Source organism: Pseudonaja textilis, chromosome 2, assembly GCF_049901715.1.
Source record: "Pseudonaja textilis isolate UNSWEBS1 chromosome 2, rPseTex1.2, whole genome shotgun sequence".
NCBI lineage: Eukaryota > Metazoa > Chordata > Lepidosauria > Squamata > Elapidae > Pseudonaja > Pseudonaja textilis.
Genome location: NC_141991.1, coordinates 208,311,687 through 208,326,896, shown reverse-complemented (window position 1 = coordinate 208,326,896; position 15,210 = coordinate 208,311,687). Strand labels below are relative to the sequence as shown.

General features: G+C 37.7%; 1 protein-coding gene across 15 annotated transcripts in view; it reads right to left on the bottom strand.

Moving 5' to 3' along the window:
• Window positions 1-1,690: 1,690 nt before the first annotated feature.
• SEMA6A (semaphorin 6A) overlaps window positions 1,691-15,210 on the bottom strand; it is a 181,076-nt gene continuing 167,556 nt past the window's right edge. For all 15 annotated transcript variants that reach the window (XM_087926920.1, XM_087926917.1, XM_026720270.2 and 12 more), the window contains one exon: window positions 1,691-3,638. In XM_087926920.1, the coding sequence (XP_087783046.1) occupies window positions 2,449-3,638 (1,190 nt within the window). In that variant the 3' untranslated portion in view covers window positions 1,691-2,448. The remainder of the gene's footprint in view (window positions 3,639-15,210) is intronic.

Here is a 15,210-nt window from a genome sequence, read left to right as displayed (position 1 = left end):
CAAAAGTCTGCTTAACTTTTCATATGAATCCCTCATAGCTTAAAAAAAGACTGTGTGTGTGTGTGTGTGTGTGTGTGTGTGTGTGTGTGTGTGTGACTGAGGTGAAAACAAAACAAAATTCCAGAAAGAAGCTTGCTTTGACTTTACTCGACCCAGCCCACCAAGAGAGAACAAGGAGGCAGAGACAAAAGGAGATCAGAGGCAGGTCCCTTTGGTTCCGATCCTCATTTTCTTAATGACCATCATTATGTTGCTCCCAGCCTGAAGATTTTCCTCTCCAGGGAAACCATTCGTGAACCCTCTCCCTTCAGAGGCAATGAAGCCAGCTCCACTGGAGTATAGAGACATCTTCTCTTCCAAAACCTTGTTCCTCCTTCCCAAATATTCCAACAATATCAACATGCACACCCATTTCTCTCTCTTTCTTTTTGCCACAGTAGGCTGACATAGATGTAATGACAGTTTAAAGGAAAACCTAAGCACAAGCAACTGAGACTTTCTCAAACTATACGTTCCTGCACACGCTCTGCCCATTTTCCCCACGCACCCATACAAACGAAAGCTGGATTTCTCTCTTATAACAAAAAGTAGGTTGTAAGAATTATCTGGGTTTGCTTTCCCACTGAGAACTAGCAGGAACCAGCCTGCTTTATATTTATTTCTATTTTATTCTATAGCCTATATATCCTTAGGCTTGGATTGTTTTGCACCAGAATGTCAACAGTACACAGTGCTTGACTTTGGTGATACATCACACTGCTTGCAGTGAGAAAGGATATAATTCCATATTGAAGTGATACCAAAATATCCAGGTAGATGGATATGCTGTCACAAAACAGTATCTAAACTGCAGGGACAGCACAAAAGTAATGCGAAGGCCAAAATGAACATGATTAGGATTCACATCCAAGCAACAGATATTGCTGCCCTTGCCTTCTTGTGATCGAGAGGGGCTGTTAATTCCGTAAACTGAAACATAAAATTGTGCATTTTCCAGTTCTTTAGGCTAGGGCTCTCCATACATGGCAACTTTAAGACTTATGGACTTCAACTTCCAGCATGGCTAGCTGAAGAATTCTGGGAATTGAAGTCCAAGTCTCAAAGTTGCCAAGTTTGGAGATCCCTATTCTAGGGGAATAAGAAAGGGGAGAGATAAATAAATATCTGATTTATTCTAAGGAAAGGGGAACGATTGTACATACTACAATTCACAAATATACACAACTGAGGGTGTAAGGCACAAATTTACATGTGGGAAAAAACCAGATGTATTCCCATCAAAACAAACTCTGTGGTAAAACTGAAAACTATGCTGGGAGAAACCAGTGTGTGGGTGAATTTGCACCATGTGTTTTTGTTTGTCAGTGTGCCATTTCACATGCAAAGATGAAATGAGATGGCAGAAATCGAGTGGGTGCCTTCACAGAAAGGATCAACTACTGACAAAAACTGTGTTCATGGCAATGGAAGTGGAGTGTTCAAAGAATTTATTTTGTAAGACATTAGTACTTTAGGAAAGGAAAAATGGGTGTAGTGGGAGGTTACTTCCTTGGTTTGCAACCTGACCTTAAAAGCTGAAAGCCAGCTGCAGAATAGACCGACACTGAAGTAAGCATTTCCCTCTAGTTTGTTTTCCAGAAAGAGATCAGAGAGTTCAAACACAAAAGTTCGGAATTCCATCTCCAACTTATTTAACTCAGTAAATTTATTGGAAAAATAAAACGAGTTTTAATTACTCTAGTTAATGGGGTTTCACGTTAAATAGGCATAATTTTCAATGTATTTTGTTTTTCCTTCTGGAAAGAGTTGCTCATATGATGGTAGGCATACGTCATTTCCTTAGGATTTTAAAAAAAGACAAAAAAGATGAACAATAAATAATCATAGTTACTTGCGTTAACAGTCACATGTTATTCATTAAGAGAGAAGAGTAGCAATAACCTATGACAGAGTTGTTCTTGCCCAACATGGCAAATCTGCTATAATCAAAAGGCTGTAACACTGATGGGCTTTCACAGTACCTGCATATAGTAAGAGTCTGTCATGGTTCAGTAAGAGTTAGTTTAAACAATAGGCTCCTTTTGTCTTTTTGTAAGTTGTTCCTTTCTCGGGGCATTTTTGCTTTCAAAGCACTCATTTCCCAGTTGTAGGATGCTCTGTGCAGTTAAAAGTGAAGGATCACAGTCATCTTTCGTGTGTGTGCTTTTGGCTCAATGTTTGCAGTTAGTCTTTTGAGAGAAGAGCTGTTGTATTGTGGGGGTGGGTCCTACAGTTGCAAACCATAGACTGTATCGCCCAATTCCTTAAAAAACATTCCACTTTTCCCCAGAGCAGAATGTCCTTCAGCCTTGCAGTTTCTTGGTCAGTTGAAACTAGCATTGCCATTCCTGAATCCTAGTTTTTAAGGATATTCCATGATCCACAGCTGTCCCCCCCACCCCACGGTTATTATGTACATGCATCATTAGGCTTCATGGATGCTGAAAGAGGGGAAAAGGAGGGCTTGGGGGGTACATCTGGTTTTAACGATGGTGTGCGTTTCAACCCTGATCTTGTCAACGAGTTGTATGTGGTGAGACTGGGCTGCCTAGACACAGTCACAGTCTGACCCTGAGCAGCATGGACTTGTATGGAGTCCACTCTTTGTGGGGCAGGAGGAGGATTGTCTCCCCTACCAAAACTCTGATTTCTTGAAAGGTGGGAGGAATTAGAAGAATTAGTGTTATTTCTTTTGAGTGTTGATGTCTGGTGGTTTCTCGTAAGCGAGTTCGTAGGATAGTTTCTCTTGTAGTCCACGTTATAAGCAGAAGAATGCATCTCCAATCGCTTCCCTAGACTGCTCTGAGCAAGAGAAGACCCAGGGGGACCAAGAGAAGCTTCCCTCTGGGGGACTTTTGGTGGCATGCTATCCAGGTTTTCCACAAGATTCACCCCATGATTTGGGCTTTTGCCACTCAGATGCTCTTTGATGGTTTTGTACTCAAGAGTAGCATTTTGGTCCTCCATGGCCATCTGTGCCACATCACTCATTTTAGGCTGATCAACATATTCATGCTGATAGCTTTGCTGAGAAATAGGCAGGACTACAACGCTTGGGATGTGACTGGGAGAAGCCCTGAGAGGAAGGTCTGTGGGAATCACAGGTGACGCCATAGGGGGAATATCTTTTGTGCAGGCATTGATGAGATTCTGGTTTCTCTCCCAGTCTCTGCTGCCACGGCTTGGCTTCCTCTTCTGCTGAAGTGTTGGGGTAGACTCTGGAGTAGGTAGGGCAGCCAAGTCCAGATGATGTTGGTCAGCTTTGATGAGCATCTTGGCTGTGCTTCCTGGAGTAGCAAGCTTACCATTGTGCATGAGGGGGGTGAGAATGGCTTCAGGCTTTGGGTCCTTGGACTGAGTGTCTCCAAAGAGACCACTGAGCTTGGTGACACTATTCATTGAGCCTCGACGAGATTGGACCAGCTCCTTCTCCTTCCTCTGTACAATGGTCACATCTCGACGCCGATGGTCACAGATGCAGTACACTATGATCCCCGAGAAGACAGCTCCCATGACAAAGGCAAGAATGACTGCTATAGCCAGGAGGGTGACAGGAACCAACTGATCATGCCCCTTGAGATAACTCTCGCGGATCACTCCTGCAACAAATATCACAAAATGGTAAGCAGAAAAATAAATGCTCACATACAATGATTCACTTTAACAACATATACTAGATGCCTCTCTGGTGTTCTGGCAGAATAATTGATTTGGATTATATTACATTTGGTAGAAAATTCCTCAAATGATGCTTTGATGTCTGTAGTGACTCTGGATTTTACCAGTATGGTGTTGTCCCTCTACTTTCTAGTAATTGGCCAGAAACCAACCATGAGCTCTTCTGGATATGATGGAAAGTCATGTATCTAAAATCTTTTCGTAGATCTGCACTGAACAGAAAGTTAAGACTAAATGATCTGTGAGGTAAATTTCATTCTCTGTGATACTAGAACTATATCATGATGAATATTTTCTTAAAATGTCATCATATTTTGCAGATCATTTTACTATACGTAGTAAAAATCTACACTGCTATAATTACAAGTAAAAAAATTGTAGCAGGGAAACAAGGAAGCTGATTATTTTGGATCACAAAGCTTTACAGAAAGCCCACATTTTTGCATAATCAGAACAATATTTTAATGAAGCTGGTGTCTTATCACTCACTATGCAATTGAACTGTTCCTTTATACAAGTATGCATGGTACATCTACATACATCATAAATTTTATGATTTTAGAAGCTGAATTTTTTTTAAAAGACCAATTTTAAAATTATTTCTCTGTGGAAATTATTATGCTGCAATTAGAAATTTGCTATTTCATATAAGGAGTAATCAGCTAAGAATAAACTTCTCTAACTTTCCCCCATTCAGATTCTCACCACTGAGTGCCCATTTTCTTTTTCTTAAATGTATGTCCTGTATTTTTACAAAACAAAATTAAAAACAAAACCAACAAACATACAAAATGGAAAACATAACAGTAAAATGAAAACATTTAAAATCTAATTCAGAATCAGTATCAGTGTAATAATTAAGTCAAAAGTTTAGTGAAAGTTTTCCTAAATATGAGGGCAATGACATCAAAGATGTCTCCTTGAGGAGAGCTCTTCCAAGACCATGAGTCATACCTACCAGACAGCTTTGACAGAGACAAATCACTTCTTATGGAGAAATAACAGATACCCCTGGGAGTTTTTAATGAATGGGTTTAATCTTTATTTTAATTCATCAACAATCCCAAATACTGCAATAAGTCCCATTATAGTAAGCATGCATGTGGTGAAAAAAGATCTTTGTCTTATTTCTTCTTGGTGGGGAAAGCATTTCTATCTACTTCCAATGCACAAAATAACATGTTTTAATATAACAACAACAACAATCTAATGTTAATGTATTGAGAGATCCAAGGAGGCAGTTCTGCAAAATTGTTTTAGATTTTTAATACACTGGGATTCTCTTTAGTATATTACTTTTACATCTACAAAACATGGCAAACTCATTTTTAATAGTCTGTTTATTCATTTTACTAAGTAGGTCCAAGGCTAGGGACTCTAATGTTATTACTAAAAGTGAATCTGAAAGAAAATGGAGTGGAGGATTGCATGTACTCCATTTGATTCCCTGTCCCTTCCCATTTTTTAAATGTTCCCAACTGCACTGGTTGCGTTCTCAAGTCAATTTTAGACAAACATATGTCTGCAAAGTCTTAATTTGGATTTCTGAACTGGACAAAGAGTCTGAATTGGTGACCCAATTGGACTCTGCAAATTCTACAGTTTTAAGTTGGAAATCTCTTCACCCCATATCCTAAATAAATCTCATGGGTAAAACAGCTGTATCCCAGAATCACTTTCTAAATATGACCCAATAAGAAAGTCTGGATCCAATAAAAAACAATGCTCCAAGATCCAATTCAACCAGGCAATTTTGAAGGGCTGCATAGCTGATGAAAAGTCACCAAGTAATCTCAAAGTGATGATCCCAAGGAAACATCATGTACAAATCAACTATATGATCTAACTGAATTTTATAGTATGACTTTTGTTCAGTTTGTAAAATATCACTAGCCTCACTATTTTCAAAAATATTAAATATGTCATAGTGCTCGACCTTTCTCACTACTGAAGTTATTAAGTTATTAAAGTAGTTGAAGCAAAAAGGGCTTTACAATGTCTACGAACTTTAAAAAAAGGATCTTTAAAAAACACAGCAATCAGAGGCAAGCACTGTTCAAACTCATTACAGACTTGTTTCTGAAATCACAAATAGAAATGGCAAGATGTCAATAAAATTCTTGATGTCTAGGTTTTCTAAAAACAGATTTTCGAGAAGGGTAGATGATAGTAGAAAAGCCAAGCCAAATGGCAGGTCAGTTTAGGGTCAGGGACCCGTGAATGGAAACAAACAAGGTTGTTTTGTCAAATTATAGGACAGCTGACTAATATAAATGGGGTCATTCTTATAGTGCCATTTTTGTGGTGCTAGCTGCCCTCCAAATGTATTCAACTTAAACTCCTATAATTCCCAGCCAAGGTAATCAAAACATATCTGGGTAAAGGCATAGGATTAGAAAAAGTTGCCATCTGCATCATGATGGTGAAACTCTATTATCTCCACAAACCTGGGCTACTGTTTTGCCAAAGAGTTTTCTTGTCTTTTTTTCTTTTGGCCTGTTCAAGTCAACTGTTGAATCTTGGTGACTATGTGGATTATTCCCTGCAATTTTCTTGGCAAAATTTTGGAAGTGGTTTTTTCTTGCCAGCATCCTAGGACTAAGACAGAGTGACTGTCTCAAGGTTATGCAGCTGGCTTTGATCCCAAGTCTTCTGTTTTCTAGCTTAATGCCTTAGAGCACTACAACAAATTATATCTCTTGCTATGGCTTATTGGGAGAAAAATAAAGTTATTTCTACAAAACGGGCACACCTGCAGCATAAATAACTATTTAGCACTATCAGTAATGTTCTGATTCTCTTTGCTTCAGTCTATACAAAATATTACCTTATATTCACTGTTACATATGTCAACAAAATGGCATTAGACATGCCTATTAGTTTTGTGAGGACAGCATTTAGCCTTTTTTCTTTACAGTTGCAGCAATACAACAACCACCACACTGACTAGATAAAGTAGCCATAGTGTGGTTTTCACAGCAGAGATCTGTTGTCTTTTCCTTGTGTTGAATTTAATATAGAGAAGATGACAAGACAGTCACCTTTCTTCAGTCTTTGCAAATGCTGGCATCCTTAGAAATGGGAGCAAGGTTCAGTAAGTGAAATACAATGGGATTTTTGGAAGGGTAATGAGGAAGCCACCAGTGGTGGGATTCAAATTTTTTTACTACTGGTTCTGTAGGCATGGCAGGGGAAGGATACTATAAAATCTCCAGTCAGAGGTGGTATTTGCCAGTTCTCTAAACTACTCAAAATTTCTGCTACTGGTTCTCCAGAACTGGTCAGAACCTGCTGAATACCACCTCTGGAAGCCACCAATTAAGTGTATAACATTTCAGTGATTACAAGTTCTGTGGTGAAGACGCTGACCATAAATTGTACATGAAAAGAGCATGGCAGCCATTTTTAGCTTCCCAATTTGGAAGGATGCCTGCTGTGGTTAGTTGGGAAGTGTCTCTCATCCACTTCCCTTACAACTCCAAACCTGGCAGGGAATTTCTGACTATATACTAGTTACATCGCTCCTTTTGTTTATAATGGAGAAAATAAAATTCATTCATAAAGTGACAGCTTTATTGTGTTAGAAACATATCCCTGTAGGTACTGTAATTACATTTCTGAAATACACTCAATGAAGGTTTTAGCATTCCACTGATAACAGGACTGTGCTTCGATCAAACTGTTTGCCTGCAATTATTTTGTGTCAGGGAAATGGCATATTAATAGGGAATTTTTCACACTTCCCTATCCAGGATTTTCTTCATTGTAAATTTCAAACAGATTTAAGTCTTGTTATGGACAAACAGGAAATGAAATTGAGTATTTTAGTTAAACTGAAAAATATGTTATATGATATGGCTGAGATGAAATAAAACACAGTCAGCTGTTTATTTTGGGACAACTCAAAGCAGCTGGTATTTATTAGATTTAGATTTGAATATGTGAGTATCGTTTATTGCAGATTACCAGATAATTGTAGTTCATCCCAGTTTCATTAGTACTTTTCAGAGTATAGCATTCCTACAAGGGTATAAATGTAAGACAATACCCTTGTAACTTTCCTGTGCAAGTCTTAGTGCTTTCAGATACAGCTAAAATCTGGATGACAGCTAGAAAACAATACATTTTTACAAATCTCTTTGTCATCTAGTGATCCACATGCTATTCAGCTCTGGTAGCTTTAGCAAATGTAAAAAATATAGTTTCTGAATGCTAGATTTCTGCATATGGTTCTAGGAAAAATTATTTATCTTCTTTCACTTTGAGGTTTTTTGCATATATTTGTGTATTTCCTTTGGGCCCTGCTAATTATAAAAAAATCTGAGTGAATAAATATTAAGGATAAAGGCCCTGTTATAAACAATGTAAACAAACCCAACATTGGATATACCTAAGTGAAAAAAAGATGTATGTTTTTAGATTCAGTAACTTGTAAGAGCAACCATTATAAGCAAGCTTTTCCCACAACTGTGATTAGTCTCTCATATAACTGCATAGGAATTCTCATCTGTTCCTCCATGGTGACGTGTTCAATAACTTTTGAGGCTTTCTAATATGATCCACTTGTTTCAGGTCCTGCCACAACATTAGTTGGGCTTTAGATCTATTGACTTGGCCATTCCAAAAACCTGTATTTGTCCTTATTCTCTTATGTTTGTCTGGGTTGAGAATTTTGCCTTGTTATACGATCCATTTTTGCTTTGGCTTCAGGTCAAGTTATATTTCCCTGTACAATTCTCTGATACAAAGCAGAATTCGTGCTTCTTTCAATGATTTCAGGTCATTCAAGTCCTGAGGCAGCAAAGCAACCTCAAGGCATGACATGCCACTTCTATGCTTGACAGCTGGTATGAGAACCTTGTTATACAGTGTCTGTTTTTCATTAAACATGACAGTCGTATGGCTGGAAGAAATCTTTGGTTTGTCCTAAATGCTCCTTCAAAAATCTAAAGTGTCATTCTGGTGCTTTTCTGACAAACTTAAGATGAACATTAGTGTTCTTTGGGAGAATAGATCTGTTTAGCTTCTATTCAATGTATCTCATTTTTACTCTCTCTCATGTACATAGACTTTAGCCAAAGTAAGGGAGTGCTACAAATTCCTGGAAGTTCTTCAGGAATCTTTTATTATTTCCTGGATTGTTTTGTACCAAGTTATGGTCTTTTATTATAATGCTTTTTACAGCACAGCTGCTCTTGAAAAGGTTCACATTGCCCAAATATTCTCTCTTTCTTTTCTTGGGAGCAGTGCATGAAACACCTCAAGAAATCTGTAGGGTGTGATTTTATTTGTTATGACAGGAGTTAAAGTTTGTGAGAATTATGTAAAACAGGTCTCACCCTAATCAGCTATACTGAATGATGTGTTAACATAACTGGCCTTGCGTTCCATTTAAATGAATTGTTTGAACTGGGATGAAGAATAAGTTTTTCACATGGACTCAGAATGTATCAAATGACCAGTGTTATTTGTCCACTCAGACTTCATGGATAGATCAGTAAGACCCAAGATTGCTGATAATGTTCAAGAAATGCAAACATTCAGAAAACTCCCAAAGGGTGAATATTATTTCACAGATCTGCTGTATTACAAAAATTGTGAAAAATTGTTGTGGAACCTATTAATTTTATTTTAAGAGGTACCAGGCTGAATAGGCAGGTGATAATTTCTTTTTTTCCTTGTCCCAGGTATGAAAAAAACAAAGAAAAAAAGGTTGATGTAGACTGCATTGGGATAGTACTAGCCAGTTCATTGTTTTTTCTCTGGTGGGACTAGTCTATCAGGGGAACCTGGTATGTCCGATTATGGGACGGAGCATACTGCTTCCATTTTCGTTTTTCAGCCCTAATCTAGAGGCCTTTTCAGGCAGTCACTACAGTGACAAAACATAAATTTAGCCACTTCATTGCAATACTCCAAACTTTTCACATACATAAACTTTTCACAACTCAGCAGTACTGGATTGAGGCCAGCAACTCCACGTCAGCCAAATAGACAGTGCAAGAACTGCCTGCCACTTTGACTCAACCAGCCCCATCTTTTTTCTCACTCTCTGTGCCACATTGGCATGTAACCAGAGCAGAGGGTACTCTTTCCACTTGAAGTTTCACGCCCGGAAGCAGTGTTGATTCTGAAAAAACCTTTACTGCTATTGCCCCTGTCTAAGGAACATCTTGCCTCCAGAGGGGAGGTTGGCTCCCATACTTCTGGCTTTCCAAAAGTGCATTAAGATCTGGCTTTGTCAACTAACACAGGGATCCAATAGTGGTATGCAGTCCTGGGGAGTGCTTGGTGGTTTGTGGATGCTTTCTCAGATTTTTTTTCTGTATCTCTAGACCATATATCTATCTCTACCCCCCTGCTCTCTCTCCTTCTTTCTATCTATTTAAGGATTTTTGTAATCTTTTTATTTATAAGATGCCCAGAGTCACACATATAGTGAGTTGGTGGCATATAAATTACAGGCGCTCCTGAGAAAACTTTCCAAAGCAAAACAACATAGTGCATTAAGCAATATTATGAACAAAAAAGCACACACTTAGAACTGACAATTTTAGGAACAAATAATAGATTTGAAACATACATTGTTTACAAAGTGTGCTTCAGGAACACACTCAGCTTTTTAAAAGAATGTTTATCATTGAGGTTTTTATTTAAAGGAAATACCACCCACATAGTTACTACTCTCAGAAGTCTAGAAGAAGCAACTAATAGTGGGGGTTGCACAGGGGTGGGATTCAAAAATTCCAGCAACCGGTTCACTTCCTGGTTGCTGGGTGGGCATGGCCATGGTGGGCGTAGCCTACCGGAACTTCCAAGAGGGCTGTTTTTTGCCTTCCCCAGGGTCCGGAGGCTTCCCTCAAGCTTCTGGGAGGGTGAAAACAGCTTTCCTCAGGGTCTGAAACCCCTCCGGAAGCCAGAAACATGCCTGTTTCTGGACTTCCAGAAGGCCCATTTTTCGCCATCCCAGAGCCTCCATTCAGATCCTGCACTTACCTGTATCCAAAACAGGCTGCGTGGAGACTCCTGGGAGGGACAGGGTGGGGGGGGGCAGGGCCATCCATTCAGTTCAACAACTGGTTTGGTGAATCAGATGTAAATTTAACATCCAGTTCACCTGAGCCGTTCCAAATCAGTAGAATCCCACCCCTGGAGTTGCATAGAAAAATACCTTCCATTCTTTTTCCTTGCAAGTGGTTGAATTATATCTGAGAAAACTCTTTCCTGCCAAACAGGAATGCTCCTGTTGTGCTTAATAATTTCCATGATGCACAACAAGGTTGGGATGACAGTGAGGTATTATATTGTCTATCTATAAGGCTAACATGATAAAGTACAAATTCTGACAAATTCATACATTTAATTATAACATATTGCATTACTACAATGAGGCATGTCTCTAAACAGTACTTAGTGCCTGTGGTTCTTGTTTACCAGGTGACACAAAAGCATAGGAACATGAATCCATGTTATCCATTGCCAAATATGTCCACAAAAAAAGAATCCTACCATAACTTCAAAATATCTTTATCTTCTCATCATCATCATACTGAGCCATACAGAATGAGAACAAATTGAACTAGATATCTAACTTTGTTTAAGTATCTCAAAATAGTTATTTAATCAATCTGGACACTTGATCTTTTTAGAAAAATATCAATATACTCTCAAGAAGAAAAACTGAAGGATAGATCTCAGTTTCAAAATATGCGATTCATCATAAATAATGAGTGATTTATGCTGTCTAAGAGTGACAGATCAAATGCATAAAACATGCTATAGAAGATATCTGTTGGCTATTTGCATACAGATAGTAAGCAGGGTTGCTGAGAAATTAATCTACTTTTCAGGCATCATTAGGATAAAAAGACAAGCTTTCTTATTGGATACGTAAGTAAATCTGTGGGGAAGTCAGAAATAAATCCAAAAGTTTGCATTACTGTGCAGAAGAATATGAAAGGGCTATCATTTGATTTTTTTAAAAATTAATTGTTCTCTAAAAGATTTCCATGACTTGCATTGATTGAATTCACAATAATTTAAGCTGAGACCAATACACATTAAAATGATAATTAAAAATGTAAGAAGCTATTTTGTAATGAAATAGCCTATGTGCTATTAACACTACCTAGTAGTGGTTCTCGGAGGCTTCAGAGAGAGATTTCTTTCAACTCTTTTGGGAACTGTTGGGATATGAACCCAGGGCTATCTATATCTATCTATCTATCTATCTATCTATCTATCTATCTATCTATCTATCTATCTATCTATCTATCTATCATCTATCTATCTATCTATCTCTACCTACCTACCTACCTACCTACCTACCTACCTACCTATCCATCTGTCCATCCCTGAGTCATGGCTTCTGAAGTGTGGAAGCAGTAGCAATATGCAGGGCATATTTATCCTGAGAGACTAAGTCTTGTACACAACAGACAACCACAGAATCAACATGCTGTTCAAATACAAACAGATGCAAAAGGGCTGGCTATTAGCTAAAATTACTACTCTATTTCTCTGGAAACCAGTGAAAAGCATATGCTTTGTACACAAAAGTCCTAGGTTCATTGTCTAGATCCATTCTCTTTTTGCTAAGATATTGGAACTCTGGCCAACTGCTATTATAACTGTAGACCAACTTAATACCCTCCAGAGACATTGACATTGCCAATCTGGCTTCTAATTTGGAATGTTAGTTGAAAGCATGTCAATTCAAGGCACATGGACATAAACATATTAAAGGTATATAATACTGAACCCTACAAGTTAAAGATAAGCTTATACCTCTCTTTTAAAGAACCTTTAAAAATGAGATAAGGTGGGGGCTGGAAGCCTGGAAAGTACTAAGGTAGTAAGTTTCCACAAGATATGAGGCTCCTCAAAGACAACACGTTGTCTAACTATTCTGAACTCAGATTAGTTCATATGAGAAGAGTTAAAGGTTAAAAGCCTGGAAGAGGATGGAACTGTTTCACGCTTCTCTGAAAGAAAGCCAGAAAACGGTGGGGTTCTATCTGGAAGATAAAGCCAGAAATTAAATTTCTGCTGCTTTGTTATTTCTGCTGCAGATCGCTCAAATGCCTTTCTTGCATCTAGTGTCATTCAATAACTGGGCTGTTGACTTGCTTAGAGAGTTGTTTGTGTTTGGCAAATAGTTTGAACGGAAGCCATCTTTTGAACAAAGGCCTATTGGTTTATATAAATGAGTGGGAGTAGGGCTGGAAGAACAACATTTGCCAAGGCTTTTGTTATCACTGCGTTTTTGGATTAGCCAATGACATTGATACTCTAAGCTATTTTATCTTAGGTATTTATTCCTTTTTTCTTTCTCTTTTTGAAAGCACTCTCCTGTGTTCAAAGAAAAAACAATAAACAAATGATACAATCCTGGAAACTATTCCAGACGTTGAGCTTTAAATAGCTCAGAGAAAAACATAAGCCAAAAATTCACTAGTGTGTTAGGTTCTGGATCACTTTTTCTGATGAACACCCTTAACGCTGTTTACAAAGTAAGACTGCATATGTGCTGAATATGTAAAGGGAAGATGGGACTAAAGGTCAACTCGTATTCCCCAATTCCTCAATCACCCAGATCTTACATTGTCAGACATTCTGCTATCATCAAGAAGTATAACTAGATGAGAGATGGATCCCCAAAGCTTCTAATCTATAGGCATTCTTGAAATGAACTTAAAAATATCCAGAAAATTGGGCAACATATACAAACTATCCTTGTTCCAGATGTTGAAATGAAAATATATTGATTGAAGGGAGAGCATGCTACTTAACATATCTATGCATGTGGATTCTGCATATTTAGAAGCTTTACAATCTCTGACCATATGTAACCTATGCATCAATAATTTGAATTTTAGGCAATATATACTTGCTACCAAGAACTAGTTAAAATAGCTCCCTGCCCTATGTATAGGTGTTCATTGGCATGCACCTCCTTGTCATTGAAAGAGGTTAGGCAAGCTTTTCTGAGACAAGCCCAAGGCTTTCTCCCAGTTACTGAAGGGAAAGAATCATTTCATTCTGCCCCGTGGACATGCATAAAAAAGCTAGACAATTCTGGATTCAAATACAGAGGATTTTAAAGATTAATATACAATTGAAACCCGAGGGGTTTTTTTTGGTATTGATGTGCGAACAACTGAGAAAATGTTATGGAATTCTTTTTGTACATAATAACTGCAGCGAGATTATTGTATGCACAAAAGGGGACAGATTCAGCATTACCTACAATGGAAGAATGGTTGGTGAAGATGATGGAACTTGCTGAGATGGCTAACTTGATTACTTTGATCAGATAAAGGATAGATTATAAAAAGAGGGGTAAATTTTATAACTGTTGTAAAGGAGATCAGAAGTAACATCCTTTGCATAGACGGAGTTAACTGGGACATGGTCCTCCTTGATTGCTCCAAAAGAATTTCAATCTGCTAGTACTGATAAAATGGGCAGTGTCCTTAGGAATGGCCACCTGTATTTTACATCCATGAAGAGAGATGTCTCTCTTGGCTGTGAAGGCCTCTCAGGAGACAACCCGTGGATGGATAGATGTGGTGGTGCTTTTTTGAGGGAGATGGTAATTCTGTCAGGTCTGAATGAGGCTATGGTCTCTCCCTCCAAGAAGCGGTTCCCACAGAGTCTATCCATTCTGCATTCTTCCCATATTTTTTTCTTTTTAACAGCATCTTCTATTATTTTCACATATGTAATACATGCCTTGCTCCAATTCATTCACTGTTTGGGCAAACCATTTCTTTTTCAAGTAAATAAGGATATTCAACAAATAGCTTTAGTGTTTATTTTCTTTTTATAAATAATTTAAAAATAAATAAATAAAAGAAATACTCTTGAATATAATCTTAACCAGATAAATTTTGGGCATTTTAAGTACTTTGAAACAATTACCAATTATTACATCATCTTTAGAATATGTAATATGATTTAAATTAATCAAATTAATCATAACATTATAAACCCATATTAATCACTGAGAAAAATATACTGCAAAAAAGGCTAATATAAAAATAAAAATGTATTTAAATATATTCATAAGTATAAATTGAATCTGGAAATAAGCATATTAAATCCTTTTTCCAAATAAATCTGGGAGCTATGGTTCAGAAGAACACACTGGATAGTCCAAATGGCCTAAGAAATAGATGTATTATTGTCTGTGTGAATATAGCTGGCATGCAAATCAGTTAACATTAAGCATATTTGGAACTGTTTTATTTATGCACTTTCAACTCCCTTTCCTAAGTGGAACTAAATTATTTGCTTTTAATTTTATTAATTGGAAATCCCATGTTTTGGAGAGTAGAAAGTTGGTCTGGCAGGATATGTTTAACTTTTATTTCTATATTCTTTCTGAGATATAAATTGCCTGGTTGAATCTGTTACTGTTTGTATGTATGGGGTGGGATGGGGGCTGAGGAGAGGAGGGGAGAGGCAAGTATAAAAACTGTTATATGTGCA